The sequence below is a fragment of the Podarcis gaigeae genome, assembly GCF_964106915.1.
Source record: "Podarcis gaigeae genome assembly, chromosome: 16".
NCBI lineage: Eukaryota > Metazoa > Chordata > Lepidosauria > Squamata > Lacertidae > Podarcis > Podarcis gaigeae.
Window position 1 is genome coordinate 30,309,848 of NC_139693.1, and position 25,237 is coordinate 30,335,084.

General features: G+C 45.4%; 1 protein-coding gene across 5 annotated transcripts in view; it reads right to left on the reverse strand.

Moving 5' to 3' along the window:
• GNB1L (G protein subunit beta 1 like) overlaps positions 1 to 25,237 on the reverse strand; it is an 83,830-nt gene that overhangs the window by 20,620 nt on the left and 37,973 nt on the right. For 4 of the 5 annotated variants that reach the window (XM_083717600.1, XM_083717597.1, XM_083717596.1 and 1 more), the window contains 4 exons: positions 13,693 to 13,833; positions 12,560 to 12,688; positions 8,652 to 8,814; positions 171 to 269 (listed from right to left, as the gene is read on the reverse strand). In XM_083717600.1, the coding sequence (XP_083573726.1) occupies positions 171 to 269; positions 8,652 to 8,814; positions 12,560 to 12,688; positions 13,693 to 13,808 (507 nt within the window). In that variant the 5' untranslated portion in view covers positions 13,809 to 13,833. Of the gene's footprint in view, positions 1 to 170; positions 270 to 8,651; positions 8,815 to 12,559; positions 12,689 to 13,692; positions 13,834 to 13,924; positions 14,009 to 25,237 lie in introns of those variants that run through there. The other variant, XM_083717599.1, reaches the window with a different exon arrangement.

Here is a 25,237-nt window from a genome sequence, read left to right on the forward strand (position 1 = left end):
GTTTCCCTCCCACCCTTAATAGCATAATTAGTTGATTGCTTTTGACAATCAATCAAAAATAAATAAATATAAAAACCTCAGAGTGAAGAATGATTCATGGGCTCCGTATATAGAGAAATGAATCACAGCGAGGGAAGCGTTTTGTAATTAGCAAGCTCCCGTTGGCTTACCTGCCACATCTTCAGACACATGGGCATGCCCAACTTGGCATCGGCCTCTGGCTTCAAGGTACAGACTGAAATCTTGGATGGCAGCTCCAAAACCCGAACCTGACATCAGGAAAACAAGTTTAGTTGGCCTGGCGCCAGGCACAAGGATGAGTCTCCTAAGGTGATTTGCAAAAAAAAAGGTGGTGCAAACTCTTTTGTTACTCAGGGATGGTGGGAGAAAAAAAATCAACCCGGAGGAAGCCCCAGAAATCATGCTAAGAAAGGCCAAAGGAAGCTACCTTATACTGAGTCAGAATATCGGTCCATCTAGTTCAGTACAGTGGTACCTCGGGTTACATAAGCTTCAGGTTACATACGCTTCAGGTTACAGACTCCGCTAACCCAGAAATAGTACCTTCGGTTAAGAACTTTGCTTCAGGATGAGAACAAAAATCGTGCTCCGGTGGCGTGGCAGCAGCGGGAGACCCCATTAGCCAAAGTGGTGCTTCAGGTTAAGAACAGTTCCACGTTAAGAACAGACCTTCGGAACGAAATAAGTACCGTATTCTTTGCTCCATGAGACGCACCTTTTCCCTCTTAAAATCTAAGGGAAAATGTCTGTGCATCTTATGGAGTGAATGTGTGGTCTCTGGGGCTGGGGGGGGGGACCCCGGGCTTCCCGCTGCTCCCCGGGGCTGGTGGGAAGTTAGTGGAGCTGGTGGGGGGGGGAGCCAGGCTTTCCCCCCACCGCCAGCCCCACAAGCTCCTGAGCAGCTGTGGGGTAGTCCGCGAAGCCTCTGCAGGGCAGCAGGGAGCCTTCATCCCGTTGCCCTGGGGAGGCTTCGTGCGGCTATCCCTGGCTTTTGTGGGAGGTGGGGGAAGGGACAGAGCGAGGCTCTCTTACTTCCCCCACCTCCCGCAAAAGCCCCCAAGAGCCGCATTTTTTTTTCTTGAATTCCCCCCCCCCCAAAAAAAGTACGTGACCTTATGGTCAGGTGCGCCTTATGGAGCGAAAAATACAGTACTTAACCTGAGGTACCACTGTACTGTCTCCACAGGCTGACAGCAGCGGCGTAGCTGGCCGCTCGGGTGCCCAGTGCAGGGGCGTGTCCTGCAGCCAGGGGTGGGGCGATCCGTGCCTGTGGGGGCGGGGCGAACCTCTCCGAAGCTTACAGCCTCTCCATCGATGCCCCCTCAGCTGTGGGGGGGGGGGCTAAGGGGGAGGTGGTAGGCAGACGCAACTTCCACTCTGCCATTTCAGGCAACATGGAATCTGCAGGCGCCTAAGCCGCCACATCACTCCTAAAAAGTTTTTGTGAGCCCAATTTTGTTAATTAAAAAACTAATTTTGTCACCCCCCCCTCAGTGATGAGACCCAGGGCGAACTGTACCCCCTTCCCCCTTCCTCCACCACTGGCTGGCAGAAGTTCTCCAGGGTTCCAGGAGACGTGGGGGGTGTCCAACCTGGGTCCTTCTACATTCAGAGCACATGCACGAGATAAACTGTTTAGGTTTCGAACAAACTCAAAAACAGGGCATCAGGAGCGCTTCAGCCCTGTTTTTGAGTTTCTGCCCTGTTTTTGAGTTTGTTTGAAACCTAAACAGCTTATCTTGTATTCCTTTGTAGGTTTTTCTTAAAACCTTTTTGTAAAGGCAATACTAGAGTTTTTACAACTGAGTCCTCAATTTCTTATTACTACTGCTTGGTTCTCTTAAACAGGGCTATGTTTAAAACTTGTCGTTGAGGTTTTTATGCCTTTTTTGTAAACTCAGGGAAGCGTTTCAGCTCTGCTCTTGAGTTTGCTGGAAATTATTTAAAATCATTTAAGGTTTATAATGTTCTCTTAAATAGGGCTATGTTTAAAACTTGTCATTGAGGTTTTTATACCTTTTTTGTAAACTCAAGGAAGCGTTTCAGCCCTGCTCTTGAGTTTGTTTGATAGCACTTAAAATCATTTAAGGTTTATAAATGTATTTATTTCCTTCTGAGGAAACTGATTAGTTCAGTGAATCGAGTTTTGTAGCCGGCATCTCGATAAGTCTTTGTTTAATTCTAGGTTAATTTTCCCTTAATTTTTTTTATTTAATTCAATTCTATAGTCGATTACTTCTCGTTTCAGGGATTTTCACGGCAATTCTTTTGTTTTGTGTAATTTCTTGGTTCCGTGACTGTCTTTTTTTCACTGGTTTGAAAAGTTATTGGCTGTCAGGTACTTGGATAAAAAGTTTTCTCTGAACCTCAGGGAAAGGTACCTGAGTTTCATTGCTGAATCATAGAATCACAGAATTGCAGAGTTGGAAAGGGACCCTGAGGATTATCTCGTCCAACCCCCCGGCAATTCAGGAATATGCAGCCGTCCCACTGTTAGTCCACAGATGGAAGGAAGATAAAGTACCCACAAGAGAAGAATGCCTGATAAAGATGATGGGCTATGCCGAAATGGTGAAAACGACCAGGAAGATGAGAGATCAAGCAGATAACAAATTTAATGAGGAATTGAGAAAATTTATAAGTTACTTAAAAGAACACTGTAAACAAGTAAAAACATCGGCATGATTTTTTAAATAAAAAACACACACTTGCAATGTAACGAGAACTATGGTGAGAACTGAGTGTTAAGAAAATATGGAGATTATATGATGCCATTGGAAAAGAATAATTATGGAAACCATGGAGGGCTGGAGGGAAGTCCAGGGATTCAGAGAATCCTATGTGTATGACTTATTTGTGAAGCTAACTGTTAAAATTAAAAGTCAATAAAAAAATAATAATAAAAAAGGAATAGGCAGCCGTCCCATGCGGGGATCGAACCTGCAACTTTGGCATTATCAGCACCACGCTCTAGCCAACTGAACTGCTGCCCTATGTCCATTTAGATTTGTACAGTTTGGCACCTGCTTGCATTCCCCTTTTGCAGTAATAGCTGTGTCAAAATTAAGAGCAGAGCAGCCTGGTCCCATGGGCATGCAGTGCAGAAATAGTTATCGCTCCTTTCGGTGGGGACGACTCCCAAAGGCAGGACATGGGATTGTAAAGGTAAAGGTAAAGGGACCCCAGACCATTAGGTCCAGTCGTGACCGACTCTGGGGTTGCAGTGCTCATCTTGCTTTATTGGCCAAGGGAGCCGGCGTACAGCTTCCGGGCCATGTGGCCAGCATGACTAAGCCACTTCTGGCGAACCAGAGCAGTGCATGGAAATGCCGTTTACCTTCCCGCCGGAGTGGTACTTATTTATGTACTGCACTTTGACATGATTTCGAACTGCTAGGTGGGCAGGAGCTGGGGCCGAGTAACGGGAGCTCACCCCGTCACAGGGATTTGAACCGCTGACCTTCCGATCGGCAAGTCCTAAGCTCTGTGGTTTAACCCACAGCGCCACCCGCATCCCACATGGGATTGTAGCCTCCACCAAAATCCAGCAATAGAGCCCATGCTAGTTGGATTTCCCCAATGGCAAAAGAGAAGAGATCGAAGCTCAGTAGCGGAACACAAGAATTGCATGCAGAAAGTCCCAGCTTTCCAGCTAAGACTGGGGAAAGGTCACTGTCCTGATAGCCCAGTGACCTACTGTCCGGTGTAGAACAAATGCAGTGCCCTCTAGAAGTTTCTGGATTACAAATCCCTTCATCCTTAACTGCTGGCCATGTCGGCTTGGGCCGATGCAGTCCAACCAGATACAGAGGACTCCATTGTAGACTATCCCTGGTGTGAGCAGCACCGAGTTAGATGGAGCAATGGTATAAGGCAGCTTTCTCTGTAGCATCCTGGGCCAATAGCAGGAGCCCCAAGAGCATGCAGTGCTCCATGGAGCCAACTTCTTTAGATGTTCCTCCTACCCCTTCTCTCCCCTTGATCTTCTTCCCTCTTCCTGTATGAATCATTTCCATGGCAAACCATTTGCATGAAACTCATTCAGGGCACATTAAGACTCTCGGCATTCAGAAGGGCCAGAAGGTAGCCTTACCAGCACGACGAGTTGTATTCAGTACACAACACTTACAATTTACTGACACTCTCGGGCTGAAAACCTGGGAGGAAAAAATCAAAGGGGGCCAAGCTGCTTTGAGAGCACATGCTCTGCTTTGAGCAATCTGTGGTTTAAATTGCAAGAGCCCAAGAGGTGGAAGGCACAACGACGTCAATGATTTACTGCTGAACGAGAAAGAGAGAGCTACCAGGGTTTTCTGCCCCAGGTGAAACCTCCAGAGGGGCGCCATTGAGGCTCCCAGACTGTACACAAATGCGCGTTGGGGTGTGTGCCAAACTAGGCCTGACCCAGGTGAAACGAAGCCTAGTTTCGCCACTGCGAACCAGGAGGAAGCTCAGCTCGCCATGTTCCACTGAAATGAACAGGGCTTGCTCAAGGCTCTTGCTAGAGCACCCACAATTTCAATAGGGTTCCCAACGAAGTGTGCCTCCAATTTATTAAACCATCTCAGGAGCATACATAGCGCTGAGAAAATCAGGGCATTTGCGGAGGGAGGAGAAGGTACTGCTAGTGCTCTAACTAGGGGAAGGCAGCTGTCTAACTTGCTGTCCAGTCCTATTCACATTGACTTGGAAGTCAATCCCACCACGAAATGTAGGAAGGTGCCTCTTACTCGGTCCATTGAGCTCAGCATCGTCCTCAAAAGGGGTGGGGAACCTGTGGTCCTCCATATGTTGGCTTTGGCCATGCTGGACAGCTTTTGCGTGCAAAACACATGCTTTACAGCTGAGCTTTGGTTCCTTCATCGCACACAAAGCAGCCTTATACTGAGTCATTGGTCTCTATAAAGGTAAAGGTAAAGGTAAAGGGACCCCTGACCCTTAGGTCCAGTCGTGACAGACTTTGGGGTTGCGGCGCTCATCTCGCTTTACTGGCCGAGGAAGCCGGGGTACAGCTTCCGGGTCATGTGGCCAGCATGATTAAGCCGCTTCTGGCGAACCAGAGCAGTGCACGGAAACGCCGTTTACCTTCCCGCCAGAGCGGTACCTATTTATCTACTTGCACTTTGACGTGCTTTCGAACTGCTAGGTTGGCAGGAGCAGGGACCGAGCAACGGGAGCTCACCCCGTCACGGGGATTCGAACTGCCGACCTTCTGATCAGCAAGCCCTAGGCTCAGTGGTTTAACCCACAGCGCAGGCCAGCACTATGTCTTTATTTAGTTATTCATTTTATATTCCACCTTTCTCCCAGTGAAAAACTCAATGCATCTCACAACACAAACCAGCGCAACTAAAAATTCACTCTCTGCCCCTGTTAAATAAGTAACCTTGCATTTAAAATAGCATTGAAATCACTTTAAACCGTCATAAGAGCCAGTGACTGTTGGAACAAAAACATCTCTTTGCCTGCTAGCAAAAGGAAAGCAGAGTGGGGGACCAGGCAAGCCTTGAGTGGGAATATATACCATTATCTGGGAGCAGCCACCTAGAAGGCCCTGTCTTGTGTCTCGCCAAATACCTAAGAGGCCACAAGTTTGCTATTTGCTCTTATTGCCTGCCATGGTAGCTTCCCAGGAAAGTGTGCAGAGGAAAGCAGCCTGAGCCACCTTTCTCATTTTAAAGGACAGTAAAGGGACGCAGGCGGCGCTGTGGGTTAAAGCCTCAGCGCCTAGGACTTGCCGATCGAAAGGTCGGCGGTTCGAATCCCTGCGGCGGGGTGCGCTCCCGCTGCTCGGTTCCAGCGCCTGCCAACCTAGCAGTTCGAAAGCACCTCCGGGTGCAAGTAGATAAATAGGGACCGCTCACCAGCGGGAAGGTAAACGGCGTTTCCGTGTGCGGCTCTGGCTCGCCAGAGCAGCGATGTCACGCTGGCCACGTGAACCGGAAGTGTCTCCGGACAGCGCTGGCCCCTGGCCTCTTGAGTGAGATGGGCGCACAACCCCAGAGTCTGTCAAGACTGGCCCGTACGGGCAGGGGTACCTTTACCTTTACCTTTAAAGAGCTAGGAGCGCTTGCATTCCTAAGGATTCTTTGCATTTCTCAGCATAGAGCAGAACCATGCACATTTACTCAGGAGGAAGTCCCTCTGAGTTCCATAGGCCTTGCTCACAAGCAAGTGTGTTCAGGTTTGCCGTCCCGGTGCCAAGCTTAAACAAGTTGTGAAAGAGGTTTCCCAACTTCCTTCAGTTGAAAACAGCTACAGGCATGTGTGTGTATCTGAGATAATTTGGATTGGGGCAATGGCCCTTTCTCCCCACCCCCGACTCAAAAGCACATGCTTCCAAAAGTGCAACTTGCCCAGGATGGTACCTGCAGGTTTCCTCCCCATGAGGCATGGAACAGATTCAGGAGGGCAATTTAAATGGTGTGTTAACCTCCCCCGAGTTCACACTTTTCCCACTTCAACTCCATCACTGCCTTTTTTTTTAAAAAAAAGAGGAAACCTGTGATCAGATCACCCTCGTCAGGTCTACTTTGTCGCTAAATCTGCAAAGAAGTGGAAAAGCCTTGAACATGGGTAGGCAAACTAAGGCCTGGGGGCCAGATCTGGCCCAATCGCCTTCTAAATCTGGCCTGCGGACGGTCCGGGAATCAGCGTGTTTTTACATGAGTAGAATGTGTGCTTTTATTTAAAATGCATCTCTGGGTTATTTGTGGGGCCTGCCTAGTGTTTTTACATGAGTAGAATATGTGCTTTTATTTAATATGCATCTCTGGTGCATAGGAATTCATTCATTCCCCCCCAAAAATATAGTCCGGCCCCCCACAAGGTCTGAGGGACAGTGGACCGGCTCCCTGCTGAAAAAGTTTGCTGACCCCTGGCCTAGATCATGGATGGTGAATCTTCCAGATTCTGTTGAGCTCCAACTCCCCTCACCTCTGCCCATTGTCCATGGTGGTTGGAGCTGAAGGGACCGAGAGCCCAACAACATATGGTAGGCCACATGCTTCCCCATCCACGATCTAGGCAGGGAAGGAAATATTTCTGCAGCTTAATATCTGTTGCATTCATCGCGGCTCAAGAAAGAGAAGGCAAGACCTGAGGGTTGTTGGCTGCTATTGCTAAAGACCAAAAGGCAGCGAGTTTGGGGCACTCCCTGCAGCATGCAAAAGGGTTAAGTGCTAGAATGGAAGACCCAAGAAGCAGCCTGCAATGGTTGCCACCCAGCCTCGGAAATAAATCTCGGGTCTCATGTATTTTGTCGACTGTAGCTGAAACCAGAAGACGTTCCGTGCTGATCTTCTCTCTTCGTTTTTGTGCTTACTAGGAGAGTTTTGTCTTTGCCTGAGGCTAATAGTGTTCCTGGGTGGCTATAGGTGGCCACAAGAAAACACACCCTTCTCCTTTTGCACATTTATAATGCTTTTTAGCATGTTTCTGGCAAATTGGCAAGAGAAGTGCATGTAACTCATAATTGGTGATTTAAATGCAATCAGGAACAAATAAATGTCTGTTCAGGTCTTATTATTCATAGACGGAATCTGCTTCAAGACAAAATTACCCCCCTTTGGGTCCCGGCCAAGCATAAACACATATTAAGTCTTCATGTTAATCATAAGCCTCAAAAGTACTTTGGCTCATGGTGTTACCTGTTTGAGGATAGAATATATATATATATATATATATATATATATATATATATATATATTTGCTTTCGTAGATATATATATATATATATACACACACACACACACACACACATATATATATATATATGTGGAGCTTACACATGAATTTTGTGGAATTTTTGACTTGGCACTTAAAAAAATAATCTGGCAAGACCGTGACTGCAAAGCCAAGCCCACCCTCTTGGGGAAGCGATTATAGCTCAAAACAGAACAACTGCTTTGAATGTAGAAGGTGGCCCTGGCATTTCCAGATAGAAGGATTCTTCCTGAGAACGAGGGGAATTTACTGCCAGTCAGGATCATCATCCCAGATCCCATAGAGCACACATAAAGGTCATCAGCCACACATTTCCAAACATCAGCTAAAGCCAGGCTTGGAATATTCCATTAGTGGCATTCAGGCACCATGGTATTCTTAGCAGATCTCATTAGCTAACACAAAGAATTCATTGCGCCTCCTTCTGAGAAAAGTTATTTTGCATAGATAATGAACATTTCCACATTTTGGATCACTCAACCCATGGAAAAACTAGAGCATGCCAAATATTGTTCATGTTCCACCTAGCATCTCAAAGACCACCTCCTTCCCTACAGACCCTCTTGGGTGTTAAGACAGACCAGGGGAGCACTCTCAGTTGCTCGTGGAAATTTTCGTGGGAGAAGGTCTGGACAGTCTCTACGATGTGGAAGTCTCTCCCCAAAGAGATGCAACTGGCTCCTTCACTCTATGGACATTGCCATTGGCCTTTCCCAGCCAGGATGCATATTTTTTAGGGCCTATTCCGAAGTAGGGTCTTTTAAAATGGATTTTAATGTTGTTTTATATTATGGTAATCTGTTCCAGAACCTTATGATAAAGTAAAGGTCAAGGGACCCCTGACCATTAGGCCCAGTCGTGACCGACTCTGGGGTTGCGGTGTGTGGCAAAAAGACATTACCTACCTCTTCCAGGCCTTTGCATGGCATGGCTAGTAGCCACCGTCTCTCTTCAACCTCCAAGAGGGAGCATTTGCAGAACCCAATATTCTCCGTGGAAACCGAGTCTGTGACAGCACTCCTTCCTTCGGCCAAGTCCCACAGGCAGATGTTTTGGTCACGGCCCTGGCTTTTACAATCAGAAACATTCTTTGTCATACGGCAGAATTTGCAGATTCTGAGCGTCTCTTTGCCAAGCAGCTTCAACATGGATCCTCAACAGAGCTCCATGCCAATACGTATCTAACACTCCTGTATACCCAGCCCTCGCATAAGACACCCTGAGCTGTCAACTTCCTGGCTACCGAGAGGAGGGAAGCTGGTCTCTGTTTCCTTTATTTGCCCGTCAAATTAAAGAAAACAACACACGTCACAATAATATCACTGTTGCATGCTCACTACTAATCTTGCGTGTTTTGAGCTCAAGCCTCCAGGCCCAGGAGCCATGAATGTATGAAGCTATTGTATCCTGAATCGGTCTATTGGTCTAACTAGTCTAATGTTAAAGGAAAGGCTGAAGCAGTTGGGTATGTCCGGTCTGGAGAAGGGGAGACCTGGCTGGGATGGCAACGAACGTGATAGCACTCATCAAATATCTAATCTGCAGTACAGGCCCTTCAGATATAGAAGGCACCAAACATCCTTGGTGCCATGAGACCCATGAAGAAATCATGGTGGGAATTGCCAGAGCACGAAGCGGAATGGAGTGAGAGTGGGGAACTGGAAGAACTAGATTCTGGGAAGGGGCCCAGTGGGCTGAGAGGTACGGAACCAGATCCTCCAGCATCACCTGTGTGCCTAGTTTTTGTTGTTGTTATTTATTGCATAAATGGAAATCAGTACAATCATACCTCGGATTACAGACGCTTCGGGCTGCGCACCGCACCAAACCCGGAAGTACTGGAACGGGTTACTTTCGGGTTTCGGCGCTTGCGCATGCGCAGAAGTGCTAAATCGCGACCCGGGTTGAGTTGCGGATGCTGCGAATTGCAAACGTGCTTCCTGCATGGTTCACGTTCACAACCCAAGCGTCCACTGTAGTTAAAATCAGTGCAGCTTTCCAAAAGTCAGCCTGCCATCTCAATTCAAAATGGCACCCAACTGTATCCAAACATAGATGGGAACCTGCTCCTTGTTTCTCAGAACAATTTGATTACGACACCTCAAGATGCATACGGAACAAGCAACTTTCCGAAACAGGTAAGAGCTTTTGTTCTATTACATATATATCCCGCCTTTCTTCCATTATGGAACACAATGTGGTGTACATGTGGCTCCAAGCACTTACCACACCTAGACCTGCTTAGCTTCAACAAGGCGGCTGCTAAATTTACCTCAGGCCCGGCCCGGCCCATCCACAATGAAGCTGCCAAAGCATTGGTGCCCATTTCCAGTGAGATTCGCTGAAATCTGGTGAGATATCATAGAGTACACGAAATCTCATGAGATTTTGGTGAGATCTTGCCAGAAATTGGCACGAATGCCAGCAGCTGCGGGGTGGGAAGTGCAGCAGCGGCAGAGAGGGCGGCAATTTCCATTTCGCCTCAAGCTTTGAAACGGGACGAGCCACCCCTTCTTCAGGCCACAGGGGAAACAAGTTTGCAAGAAGTCTGGATGGCTTTCCCCTGTTCCAGCCAAAAGAACATTGCCGCCTGTCAGTTTTGGATGAAAGGTGGAAGTACATAAAATGCACCAGCTCCCCCCACTCACAAAAATCTAATATATACATTTTGGAAAGTTATTTGCTGTGCATTGGGGCACCTCTTAAGGTATTGTACAGTGGTGCCTCGCAAGATGAAAAGAATCCGTTCCGCGATTCTCTTCGTCTAGTGGTTTTTTCGTCTTGCGAAGCAAGCCCATTGACAGCTTAGCGGATTGGCGCTACAGCAGTCTAGCGGCTTCTAGCGATCAGCTGTTAAGCAGCTTATCAGCAGATCAGCTGTTAAGCGGCTTAGGAAAAGGGGGGGAAAGCGGAAAAAAAACGCGGGGACTCGCAAGATTTTTTCGTCTTGCGAAGCAACCCCATAGGGAAATTCGTTTTGCGAAGCGCCTCCAAAATGGAAAACCCTTTCGTCTAGCGGGTTTTCCGTCTTGCAAGGCGTTCGTCTTGCGGGGCACCACTGTAACTAGGTTTTGCACGATGATATCTGAGATCAACAAGCACGTTTTTGACCATGTCTGGATACAAGTGGACACTGCTTTGCATCAAGATGGCGGACTAAACCTTTCACAATAGCACTGATTTTTTTGTTTCTTAGAATCCCAGAGCCACGTCAGGTATGAGGCTGCTAGTAAACGACAACAATGACACGCCACAGACAAAGATAGTATTAATAACTGCAACAAACAAAACATTTGCATTGTGTTTCTACGATGTAATTTGAAAATAAACAACTATATTGATCTGCAGTACTATTAGCATTACAGAAGACAGATGAGATACTTAAAATTATGAGAACCAAACCTCATATGAAGGACAGTAATAGAAACTTTGAAATGTGGGTGTAAAGATGGACTCAGAAGTCCATTAACACAAGTGAGGTTTCTCAGGTATCCTGACCGAATTGCTTCTTCAACCAACCCCAGCTAAGTGCAGAGTCCAACCTATACACACATTCTCTTATGGAGAACACTACCCAGAAATAACTGTAGTCCTGAAAGATTTCTGCATGCGAAAGAGTGCATGCGAAATGAAAACCATGTAATTATGTTAACAACTCAAATTTAATTCTGGGTTGTTAATTGTGGTTATGCAGACGACAACAAATATAAATGCTAATAAGGTCTGCTACGGAAGATGTCTTTTCTTGATAAACATGTCAAAACATCTCCAAATTACCCTGACGCTTTGGCAATCTGCTCCAGAAGAAGGTGGAGCGTTCTGTCAGTCAAAACAACCGAAGGCCTTGTGGCAGCTAGCAGATTTATTGTGGCAGAAGCTTGTGTGGACGACAGCCTGTTCATCCAGACACAGGAAAAGTTATCTTCAGCTGACTCTGCATGTGTGTATCAAATGGCCTGTATCCAACGTTAATCATACTAAGGCCCCATCCGCACTATACATTTAAACCAGTATCATACCGCTTTAAAAAGGCATGGCTTCCTCCCACCCAAAAAAGGAATATTGGGAACCGTAGTTTGTTGTTAGGAGACCCCTATTCCCTTCACAGGGCTTCAGTTCCCAGAATTCCCCAGCAGAAGGATTGATTGTTAAAGAACTCTGCGGAATTGTAGTTCTGTGAAGGGAACAGCCGTCTTGTAACAATCCTTCACAATCCTATGTGATATGCCCCACGGAGGACCTTAAGGTCCATAAATAGCAACTACTCTTGAGATCCTGGGCCCTAAGGAAGTTAGATCAGCCTCAACCAGAGCAAGAGCCTTTTCAACACTGGCTCCGGCCTGGTGGAACGCTCTGACTCATGAGACCAGGGCCCTGCGCTCCCTCTTCGCTCAGGAGGCTTCTTTTTTCTTGTTTTCCTCCCCTAAAAACTAGGTGCGTCTTATGGTTGGGTGCATCTTATAGAGCAAAAAATATGGTAATTCTTGGTGGCACCTCCAGGTTGGGCAACCCTACAGAGCTGCTCCCAGTCAATGAAATCCAGAGATGTGGAGCCTTTGTCCCCCTCCAGATGTTGCAGAGACTTGCCTACCATAGAAAGGTGCCATGCAATCTATTACTCCGCCCATTTTGACCTCTGGCCCCGCCCACCGCCACCATGTTTCCCCCAAAGGGTTGCCCAGAAGGGAATGTGGGCTCCTGGGCTGTAAAAGAATTCCCTCTCCACCGCTCCAGCTTTTCAATCTGATGCCCTTTTCTAGAGACATCGTTAATTCCGCAATCTTCTAAGCTCCTTCTGAACTGCATCACTCACCTAAGAAGTGCATTTCTTCTGTTGCGTAAAGCTTTCACCCAGTACACTGATTTCCCGCCATGCCCATCCAGTGCCCTATCCACCCTGTGTGTTTTCAGATTCCAGATATGGACCAGCCCATTAGAAGATCTAAACAAGAAAAGAAAAATGGGTGGGAGGGAGACAAATGCTAATTTCATCAGCAACCATTTCAAAACATGAGCAATCTGGTGGTACTTCCAAACTTCTCTAAGTTGCCTACAGACTTTCTACACTGCAGAGATGTTTTTTAAAAAATCACTACCAGCTTGCTGATTTGATTATTACTTTCCCTTTGGGGGGAGGGACAAATCAGTAAAATGTCAGGATGTTCCTTGAAAGTTACCGTATTTTTTTGCTCTGTAAGACTCACTTTTTCCCTCCTAAAAAGTAAGGGGAAATGTGTGTGCATCTTATGGAGCGAATGCAGGCTGTGCAGCTATCCCAGAAGCCAGAACAGCAAGAGGGATCGCTGCTTTCGCTGCACAGTGATCCCTCTTGCTGTTCTGGCTTCTGAGATTCTGAATATTTTTTTCTTCTTGTTTTCCTCCTCCAAAAACTGGGTGCGTCTTGTGGTCTGGTGTGTCTTATAGAGCGAAAAATACGGTAAATTTTATGGCAGTGATGCCTAAGTCATCGCACTCCAAAACAAAAACAAAAAACTTCTGCATACAAAGAGAATTTGAATATGCTTGCTTTGCTTGTCTTACACAGTCACACACCTTTTGGTTTTCTTTTTATTAAAGTTAGAAAAAGAATACAGGTTTCAAAGAAGGAGGAATGGCAGCTGAAAATAATGGAATACGTAGAGCTATTAGGTCTAGCATGGTAAGAGAACAAGAAGACTGGGTATATAAAGAGGAATGGAAAATATCTGTGGAGTTACTGGAAAACAATTGCAAGCAAATGAAAATGCTAGCAGGATTATTGTAAATTCAACAGTATTATTATTATTTTCCAACATAATTTTAAAGTAAAAAAACCTAGCCTTATATATGGAAAAGTACGGTACATTAAAAGCAAACAAACTGCTGAGCAGATCGTAAGACTATGCTTGTTTAAGACTTTTTTTCTAATATAATTTGATCTCTCATCCTGACACCCCCCATACTCACCCAGAGAAAAGAATGGGAAATTCCAGTTCTGGATCTGAACAATGAAAGCACAGAGCATTGACGGCATCAGTTGTTCCCCGCAGAACGTACTGTGGATCCGGGGAAGGCAGAGCCATTACTGCAATAATGTATTAGAAGCTCCTGTAAGAGAAAAAAAAAATGTCTGCGGGAAGCACAAAGCACACACACACACCCAGTTACTGAATGGAGAAACAACCAGCTATTGACATACAACATTGTACATATGTCATTGATCAGGGGTGTGGAACCTTTTTTGACTCCACGGGTCAGATCCTTAGAAGATCCTAGCCTCGCGGGCAAAATCTGATGGGTGGGTGGGGCCAGCCACCTTGTCAATCGCCTGGCATCATAATGATGCTGTGTGTTTTCATGTTCTCAAGTCCCAAAGCTGGGAATTCAAAGAGCCTCCTAATGGGCTTCCAAACAGCCCTGCGCAATGCTTTAAAGCAGCGGTTCTCAACCTGTGGGTCCCCAGATGCTGTTGGACTACAACTCCCATCATCCCTGAGCTCTGGCCTTGCTAGCTAGGGATGATGGGAGTTGTAGTCCAACAACATCTGGGGACCCACAGGTTGAGAACCGCTGCTTTAAAGCATCTCTGGTGCCCTTCAGCTGAGAGCCAAACCCTGCTTTCCCATGCAAATCAGGAGCACCCTGTATTTGCACATGGGTCTCCAGCTGCCCCAGATGTCCGGATGTGGGGCAGGTGGACGTGGCTTGTGGGAAACGGCCTTGCAGAACAAATTTGAACCCCTAGGCCATCTTGCCCATGTGTCAGAGGTCCCCCACCCCTGCCATAGATGGAAAACTCGGATACTCATATACAGCCCATACTTTGACTAGTTCCCCAAAGCTTTGGTGAATTCAAACACCTTGATTTAACAGAAGTAATAAACTGAGACTGATATTTGGGCTCGGGGATAGGAGAATGAACACTCCTAGCCCAGTGGACCATAAAGAAGGCTGATCGCCGAAGAATTGATGCTTTTGAATTATGGTGCTGGAGGAGACTCTTGAGAGTCCCATAGACTGCAAGAAGATCAAACCTATCCATTCTGAAGGAAATCAGTCCTGAGTGCTCACTGGAAGGAGAATCGTGAAGCTGAGGCTCCAATACTTTGGCCACCTCATGAGAAGAGAAGACTCCCTGGAAAAGACCCTGATGTTGGGAAAGACTGCGGGCACAAGGAGAAGGGGACGACAGAGGACGAGATGGTTGGACAGTGTTCTCGAAGCTACCAGCATGAGTTTGACCAAACTGCGGGAGGCAGTGGAAGACAAGAGTGCCTGGCATGCTCTGGTCCAGGGGGTCACGAAGAGTCGGACACAACTAAACAAATAAACAACAAAGCCCAGTGGTGTCCAAACTTTTTTCAAAGAGGGCCAAATTTGATGAAGTGAAGGGCCATGGGAACTGACCAAAGGGCCAACCAAAGTTGTTGAGCTTCTTTCAGGATTCAAGTTGTTAGGATTTTACCCCAGCAAATAAACTAATAAACTGCCACAGGGGATAGATTAAACTGGCTGGCCGGATTAGGCCCCAAAACGGACTTTGGACTTGCCTGTCCTAGCCAAATTGTGCCCCAACACCTATTGCTAAATGTCAAAACCCTCCCCCCCCCCATGCTTCCAGGGCTCACTGTTGGTACAGCACCATTTCAAGAGAAAACTGTCAAACCGTGGGGCACAAACCACTGTATATCTAAAAAACAGGCCAACTAGATCTTTGTGAGAATAATTAAGGGTACAATCATATGGCATCCCAGAGGTCACAGGGTGTTTTCGATCTCCTTCACGGAGGGCAGAGAGACAGGTCTGACCTTGGAGGGGGAGATTTTGTTGGAATGTGAATAGTACTGGGAGAGGATATATTTATTAGACATTATGCTTCCTTCCTCACGTTTGTGAGTTCAGCAGAGTGCCACCCCTTTGGAGCTTAACAAGAAGCTTATATAGGCTAGTTTTAGGCTGCTTTGACTGCATTTTATATATTCCAGAGATCGGACCTCAGAACGCTTCTTGAAGAACCCTCCGCTGCCCTTAGTTTACTGACACTGGAGATCCAATATTAACAGAGGCAAAAAAGGGATTTGCCTGGGGCTGACTGGGTGTAGGCTTTGAACCAAAGGGCCCAACATCTTTCCATGCCAAAGCCTTTCTGTTCTTTATAAGGGAGGGGCAATGGGAAGGAAATATGAAGTTTAAAAAGTGCCCCCCTCAAGGGATTGGGAAAGGCCACTCCCTTATTTTTTGCCATGCTTGCCCAGAAGAGTTTTCAAAATTTCAGATCGTAAGAGCCAATTCCAAGGGACTGAGGTCCCTTTGCCCCCCCAAAAAAATATTTGAGGGGGCTTAGCCCCCCAAAGATGCTTGGCATTGCCATTCAAATGATAAGTGTACAACACATCATGTGATCAATTATATGTGGCGGAGGTCACCTGCCCCCCCCCCATATTTTATTAAAATTGGCACCCCTGTTTTGGATCCCTGCAACCCACCAGTAGGATTCCTCTGCCCTCAAGCCTCAGTGGGCCTGACTTTTGAAAATACATGTCTAAGGTTTTGCTGCGGAGTACGTTTCATTTAAAATCAATATATAAATCAATTTATCCTTAAAAGGAAAGCCTTTCGCAGATGTCCAGATACAGACATGATTTGATCTGGGATGTTTTTTCCCTGGGTATTTCAAAATTATATTTTCTGAGCATTCTCAAGGGTTTGGGTTTTTTTTTAACAGATACTGCTTTTCGTAGGAAAACAAACAAACCCCATAGCATCACGTGTTTTATTTCCTGTATACTGCTTTCCTAAAAAAAAAAAAAAAAAAAAAGGTAGGAGATATCATCATGATGGATGTCAACTACTACGAATCTGTCAAAAGAGTTTGTTTTTAATGTTTCCTGAGATGGAGACTTCATTAAAAAAAGAAGAAAGCGGCCAAGGGATCCTTTTCTCTCTCTGCCAGTTGCAATCAAGTATCCCCAAAAAGAACCATATCGCACCGACAAAACTTTCAACTCAACAGAAACATGTCAACGGAGAGGCAAGTCTCACTGATTGCGGCAGGATTTATTTGAAGATAAGCATGCTTAGGATCACGACTTTAGTGTGTCATGGGAAATTAAGGTGATTTTCATCCCAAATCCTTGTTTAGAGTTTGGATTTTTCTCTCTCTTTCTTTCGTCGTTTCATTGCTGCATTGAGTTACATTTGAAGGGAAAGATCGATTGCTGTCAGGGGTTTTTATGCGGCATAAAACCTGGCAGCTTGATGCTATATCTTGATGCGTTTCGTGTAAGATTTCATAGAATCACAGAATTATTTGCTTTTGTGGTTTCTTACTTATTTTACTTCGGTACATTGCTCTGAGATATTTATTGTTGCTCCATTATGTCACTTAAAATTATTATTGTTGCTGTTCTTAGTCGTAGCAGTTTAGTTTCGGATGCGGAATCTGTACAGTGGTACCTCGGTTTTCGAACAGCTTAGTTCATAAACAACTTGGAACCCAAACACTGCAAAACTGGAAGTAGGTGTTCCGGTTTTTGAACTTTTTTTCGGAAGCCAAACATGCTCTGTTTTGTTTCCTGTTGAGTTGTTAATTTGTGTACCCCCACTGTAATTCAAGCCTTCCATTTCCAATTGCAGTGTTCTGAGGTGATACTTGGAGTTTATATTTGATGCTTTTGTTTTTTATATTTGTTTTGCTATTTGTTGTTTTGAGGCTTTTTTGGTTAATTTGTTTTTGTGACTGTGTAGATCCCAGTTCAACTATTGATTGATTGATTGATTGATTGATTGACTGATTGTGTGACTGCTGAAATCGATGAAAGCCCCCAACCAAACAATGGCTATCATCGGTACTGGTAAGAAAAAAAAAATTTTTTTTTAATCATTTACAATACTGCTTTATTTATTTTATAGTACAGTACATTGTTTATTGCTTTCATTTTATGGATCAATAGTAAAATTTATGTTAAACTGCTGTTTTAGGGGTTGTTTTTAAAAGTCTGGAATGGATTAATCCGCTTTGCATTACTTTCTATGGGAAAGCGTGTTTTGGTTTTGGAACAGACTTCCGGAACGGATTAAATTACAGGTAGGGTAGCCGTGTTGGTCTGCCGTTGTCAAAACAAACAAACAAAAATTCCTTCCAGTAGCACCTTAGAGACCAACTAAGTTTGTTATTGGTATGAGCTTCGAAGAAGTGTGCATGCACACAAAAGCTCATACCAATAACAAACTTAGTTGGTCTCTAAGGTGCTACTGGAAGGAACGGATTAAGTTTGAGAACCAAGGTACTGTATTGTATTATTTTTATATACAGGCGGCGACCATTCTGTGCGGGGGTTTCGCTCCTGGCCCCCACGTGCGTCGGTGAAGTGACCATTACTCCCTCTTCCCACTGGAGAGCCAGTGTGGTGTAGTGGTTAAGAGTGATAGACTTGTAATCTGGGGAACCGGGTTCGCGTCTCCGCTCCTCCACATGCAGCTGCTGGGTGACCTTGGGCTAGTCCCACTTCTCTGAAGTCTCTCAGCCCCACTCACCTCACAGAGTGTTTGTTGTGGGGGAGGAAGGGAAAGGAGAATGTGAGCTGCTTTGAGACTCCTTCGGGTAGTGATAAAGCGGGATATCAAATCCAAACTCGTCTTCTTCCAGGTCCAAAACGACCTGCACAAAACGACACCATTTGAACAAGGTTGCTTCCCTCAATGCCTATAGCAAACTTTCTCTCTATTATGATGCCTTTGCAAAAAGAACCATGTCGTGATTTAAAGTCCTTTTATTTTCCACGGTCGCGTCAATACCCTCGCGAACACCTTCAAAACAGGGGCACGTGCATGCAGCGCTCTGTTGACTCGAAAGACGGCAACTTTGCAAAAACACACCCAAAAGGGTGTTGTCCTTGAAGCCAAAAACGCACAGCTCTGAAGTTTTACAGGAGGAAGACGGAGGCAGAATGGAGAAGAGAGTCACCCCAGAGGCTATCTGGAATTACAAGGAAGGATTTAATACCAGGTTTTTCTTTTTCTTTTTCACACTTCTAATTACCGACACACAAGTGTTTTGCTGACAGAAGGAAGGTTTGTGTGTGTGAATCTGGGGAGGGTTATTAAGCTGGCATGAAGTTGGAGCTCCAATTGCATGTCCCTACACGGAGAGCATCATGGAAGATTCTTAGACACACAGAATCAGGGAAGGGAGGGAGAGGGGAGTTCATCTCAAACATACGCCAAATCCATTCATAAATAAAGCTGAATTTCCTTTTTCTCGCCCGAGAGCACTTACTGATGCAATGAGCTAAGGTGTGTTGTGAAAGCCTTGTTTTCCATCATCCATTTTATTTGCAGCCTTCCCATTGTTGCTCAGAAGCCAGACTCTGCCCCTACGCGAAACAGGGCACACACCATATACGCACCAGGAAATGGTGTACGTTTCAAGCCTTGGCAGGATTAGGCTCTGGGCAACTGGATTCTGGGTGCCATGTGCTTTAACTCACAGATGACAGACTTTTGCTGGAAGAAGCCCTCTACGTGATGTGCTGTCTCGCCAAGTTTGGTTTAAAGATAAAGGTAAGCCGAGAAAAGCAGCAGAGGCCTCAAAGGTTGCCATCAACAGGTCAACTGGCCACAGACGTCCTCACTGTGGTGAGATGGACTGAATTTCTATTTACCGTATTTTTTGCTCTGTAAGACTCACTTTTTCCCTCCTAAAAAGTAAGGGGAAATGTGTGTGCGTCATATGGAGTGAATGCAGGCTGCGCAGCTATCCCAGAAGCCAGAACAGCAAGAGGGATTGTTGCTTTCACTGCGCAGCGATCCCTCTTGCTGTTCTGGCTTCTGGGATTCAGAATATTTTTCTTCTTGTTTTCCTCCTCCAAAAACTAGGTGCGTCTTGTGGTCTGGTGCATCTTATAGAGCAAAAAATATGGTATTTATTTTCTGTGGTAGTCCCATAGCTGTTGAACTCCCTCCCTGCCATTGGCACCAACTCTATCGGGTTGAGGACAGCTCAGTCCCCACAACGTATGTGGGGATGAGGCTGAGCCTCCGTAATCTTGAGGGGCCAGGCTCTGTCAAGACTACCCACACCAGCAGAGGTCATCACTGGGGCTCCCCACACCAGCAGAGGGCCTCCCTGGGCCTTGTGGTCTCCTCCCAACACACGCATGAGACGGGCCTCCCCCCCAATGTTGCATGCAACTTGGAGCCTCTGCTCCCCGCATACAGTGGTACCTCGGGTTACATACGTTTCAGGTTACATACACTTCAGGTTACAGACTCCGCTAACCCAGGAATAGTACCTCGGGTTAAGAACTTTGCTTCAGGATGAGTACACAAATTGTTCTCCGGCGGCGCGGTCGCAGCAGGAGGCCCCATTAGCTAAAGTGGTGCTTCACGTTAAGAACAGTTTCAGGTTAAGAATGGACCTCCTGAACTAATTAAGTACGTAACCTGAGATACCACTGTACAGTGGTACCTCGGGTTACATGCGCTTCAGGTTACAGACTCCGCTAACCCAGGAATAGTACCTCGGGTTAAAAACTTTGCTTCAGGATGAGAACAGAAATCGTGCTCCGGCGGCACGGCGGCAGCGGGAGGCCCCATAAGCTAAAGTGGTGCTTTAGGTTAAGAACAGTTTCAGGTTAAGAACAGACCTCTGGAACGAATTAAGTTCTTAACCCAAGGTACCACTGTATACAGCTTCTGATGAATGCTGAAGGTGTACCTCTGTAGCCTGGCTTTTAACACTTGAGGTGTATATTTTCAGGACGCAGCTTGTTTTTATGATTGTAGTTGCATCCTTCAGGAAATGCAACAAAGGTGGCCCCAGGCCAGTGCAAGGAAAACCTCCCTGTTCTAATGCAGAATGTTCCCACTAAAAAGTCCTACTGCAAGAAATCTATCTTCCCACAATCCTCCTGTCTTTTAAACAAGACCCAGCCAGTAAATGGCCCTCCATCTTCTTTAAAGAGTCATGCAAGTCCTGGATATACAAAACCGGCAAAGCACTACATACTGAGTAGCTTCTTAAGCCTCTGATAGTGTAGGAACACGTCATTTTTCTAGTGGCACTGAACCCCTCCATCAGGCAGAGTTGAAAGTAAGCTAAAACCTCCCCCCCCCCTTTTTAAGATAATGGGCTAACTAAACACCCAACATTTGCACAGAAAAGGATTATTGCAAAACCAAGAACCTCAAATGTCACACTGGTGCTGTTTAATGACTGTTCTCCTTAATGCTCAACATCTGTGCCTCGAAACGACCCATTCTTCATTCCCATTCTGCTAGAAATGGTTTGCTTAACTTGAAAAATGGCAAAAAAGCAGGGGAGTTGGGTGAGGTGGGGGGAAATAGGTGCTTTAGGCTACAAACCTACACACAAACACACACACATACTTAGGAGTACAGTGGTACCTCGGCTTAAGTACTTAATTCGTTCCGGAGGTCCGTACTTAACCTGAAACTGTTCTTAACCTGAAGCACCACTTTAGCTAATGGGACCTCCTGCTGCTGCCGCACCGCCGGAGCACGATTTCTGTTCTCATCCTGGAGCAAAGTTCTTAACCTGAAGCACTATTTAGCAGTCTGTAACCTGAAGCGTATGTAACCCGAGGTACCAGTGTACGTGGATCAGAATGGCAATCAAACCATGCCAATGTCTAAAATACATAGGGATGGGGATATTTACTTTAAAAAGCTCTTGCAAGATCAATGGAAAGGGAAAGGAGAGTCTAAGCAAAGAGTCTTCAGAAATGGTCTGCATACCAGTGGAACCAAGAGAAATTCAAAGATAAGTACCGTTCAGAGAATGCAAAGACCCGAACAGAAGTGAGGTTAGGTTTAATAAGACTTGTTCCAGAAGACTGGAGAGACCTGGAGCTGTTGTTCTCCTCCCTTCTCCACCCACTTTTGTGGATTCCTTGAGACAATCCGTTCCATATCTGTCGAGAAACAAGCATGTTTACACACAATCCTGTGTCCACTTAACCCGGCAGTAAGCCCTATTGAACTCAATAGGTCTTACTCTTGAGTAGATGGGTATAGGATTGCACTATAAAAGAGAGGGAAGCAAAGGGACTGTGTGTGTGTGTGTGTGTGTGTGTGTGTGTGTTGTGCCAGCACTTTGAAGATCAGCCTGCTAATTCTTTAATCTTGCTTTCCTTTGTAAGGAGGGGCACCTGGTGGGCTTGGAATTTCCAGAGAATAACAGGGATTTCATATATTTGATCAGTAGCACACCTGGATGTTTCAAATACTTTTGCGGCCATAATTATGGCTGCACACCTGCTGGTTTGAGTCCCCCCAATTGGTTTGCCAGATGTACCTTGGAGAGATTTATTTCTGGTATACCTGACAATCGGTTTGTTTGTTTTTCCTTGGGCACCATCTCATGACTATTCTAAAAGTGATTAGAAAAATCATACTTTTGGGTCTTGGCTCTAGATGTCGGGATTATTGGGCTGGAAGCAGCCAAGACGGAGGGGATCGCATGATATTTTACCAGCAATTTTGTTTTTGCTTGAATGTGCGATGGAAATGCAAGTGACAGGAGTGGGAGCAGGAGAGTTGCTGAATTCTGCTGGAATTTTTCCTGTGGGAAACAGTTAATGTGGTGGGGTTTTTTCAGTTGTTCTTTTTTCGAGTCTGACCCCCATCCGCCCAAAGATAATCTTTCTAACATTTGCATATATATATATATATATATATATATGCAGGTTTTGGTGTCCTCGGGTGTCTTCCCGTGTAGAAGTTGGGGTGTCTAGGCGACGTTTCGACGAGGTCTCACTCGTCATCTTCAGGCTGGTGCTTTCGGCTTCTTGTTACTGGAACAGAGCGGGATCTCAATGTTTGAGTTCCTATAAATACTGTAGAGGGGGTGTGGTGTCTAGCCTCCAATGTTCTGGGCAGAGAGGAAGTTCCCAGGCTAGTGTGCCTTTTCTTCTTTTGTTCCTTAATTACTTGAGAGATACCTTGAGTGATTTCTTGAGTGATATCCTGAGTACCACTTAGGTGGGTCATTAGGTGTGGATTAGTTGCTAAAGTCTTTGTGTCTTGACCTCTTGAACTTTGTGAAGAGTTTTCCTGAGAAGATGGCTGTATTGCACTTAGTTGTGCTTTGGCTTGGCTTCGTGTATAGGGGCGAGCTGTGGTTTTGTGGCTTGTGTCAGCCAGATCTGTGTAGGGATTGCAGGGGGGTGCAGCATCCGGAGGTGCCACCATGGATTGGCTACTGGATGGTGTCAGTAATTCATCTGTGGAGAGGGTCTGGGTTTGGGTCTGGTGTGGTTGATTGGTGTTGGCGTTCTGTGTGCCTCTGGATCTGGTGTCAGTTTTTGTGGAGAGGGCTAATTTCCAGATGTCTGGCAAGCGGGATGTGTCGTCACGCTTGTTCATGTTGTGAGGGTGTTTCTCTATCTCGATGGCTTCCATGATTATTCTCTTGTGGTGATGTTCCGTGTTAAAGAGCAATTTGGAATCTGCAAAATTAATTTCGTGTCCTGTTTCTTTCATGTGTTGGAAAAGAGAGGAAGTTTTTTCTTCTTTTTTGACGGCATTCTTGTGTTCTGCGATACGTGCATTTATTCGTCTGTTTGTTTGTCCAATGTATATAACTATAACAAACTAGGAAACCTTTTTTGTGATTACATGGCGAAATGACAGCTTTGGAATTCCATAAATACAATAACAAATGGTAGTTTCTGGGTTGGTCTGGAATTCGAAGAACAGCAACCAAGGTACAGCAATTAGATTTTTTCCCTTCCCTGCTCCAACTTGTGTTTCTGGATGTAAAAATGTGCCTGCTTTCAAAATTCCAGAGGGACATTTATTTATCGATTACATTTGTATCTCGCCTTTCCCCCAAGGAGCTCAAGGTGAGATGCATGGATTCCTTCCTTCCCACCTTATCCTTACAATGACCCTGTAAGATAGGGGCCTCAGAGGCTGAGAGTGGCCCAAGGCCACCCAGTGAGCTCCATGGCACACCTGATTTTAACTAGGTGGAATCCATTTTCCTCTAATGGGGGGGAGCTCCTTGCCACAGTCTGAAGGCATATGGTACAGCAACTTTGCTGAATAGTCAGCAGGTCCAGATCCGGCCAGTGGCTGGATGGGTGCCTGAGAACCCTAAACCTGGTATCCCATGATGGAAGGTGGGCTACAAATGAATCATAGGAGTGTCTCCAATGGCTCTACAGTGGTACCTTGGTTCTCAAATGCCTTGGTTCTCAAACATCAAAAACCCAGAAGTAGGTGTTCTGGTTTTCGAATATTTTTTGGAAGCCAAACATCTGATGCAGCTGTTTCCGGGGCACCTGCACTAATCAGAAGCTGGGCCTTGGTTTTTAAACATTTCGGAAGTCAAATGGACTTCCAGAAACGATTAAGTTTGGCGCTTTTGTTTTTGCTATTGATTTTGCATTTTTGTTTTTGAGGCTCTTTAGTTTAATTTGTTTTTGTGACTGTGTGGAACACAGTTCAGCTACTGATTGATTGACTGAGTGTGACTGTGGAAATCCAAACAATGACAATCATTGGTGCAAGTAATAATTTTTTTTTAAAAAAAAAAATTATCATCTACAAAACTGTCTTATTTATTTTATAGTACAGTACATTGATTATTGCTTTCGTTTTATGGATCAATGGCCTCGTTAGATAGTAAAATTCATATTAAATTGCTGTTTTAGGGGTTGTTTTTAAAAGTCTGGAATGGATTAATGCATAAGTTTCTATGGGAAAGCGCACCTTGGTTTTGGAACGCTATGGTTTGGAACGGAGTTCCGGAATGGATTAAGTTTGAGAACCAAGGTACCACTGTACTTAGACCCACTGGTTAATGGCCACGACTAGCTTAGGTTCCTTAATTTCAGTGGGTCCACTCTAAGTAGGATGTAACTGTACACAACCCATTCAATCTGAGTTGGACAGGATCCTGGAGGTCATCTACAACCCAGGATTTAGGATCCCCAAACAGGTGGCCTTTCACAATGAGTTTAAAGATCTCCAGCATGGGAAAGCCTTTCAAGGCAGCGCATTCCATTGTCAAAACAGCTCTTCCCATAAGGAAGTTCCTTGTAATCTTTATCGGAAATCTAAAGATTAGGAAACTGAAATTTCCACCTACTGGCTCTAGTGCAGGAACCCAAGTGAAGTCTGCTCCACTTTCTGCACTATAGGCATCCAGATATTCAAAGGCTTCTACCCATCTCCCCGTGAAAGTCCCTTCTCTAGGCTAAACATGGCCAACCCTTTCAAATAAATGCAGAAACCACCAAGTCCAGCAACCTTCATTCAAGAGTAGCCAGATAGTGTTAAAGTTATGGCCTCCATCTTTTTGCATGTACCCGTAACCTAGTATTCAGTATTTTGGTAAATTGAGAGGCAGGATAAAAATCTGTTGTTTTTTTTAAAAAGAATGACGCCACATCATTTTAATCTGCCACATCATTCATAAAATGCATTGCATTTTAAAAATGTCTGCAAACTAAATTTTTCTGAAGGTACTTTAAAATAAGGTAAA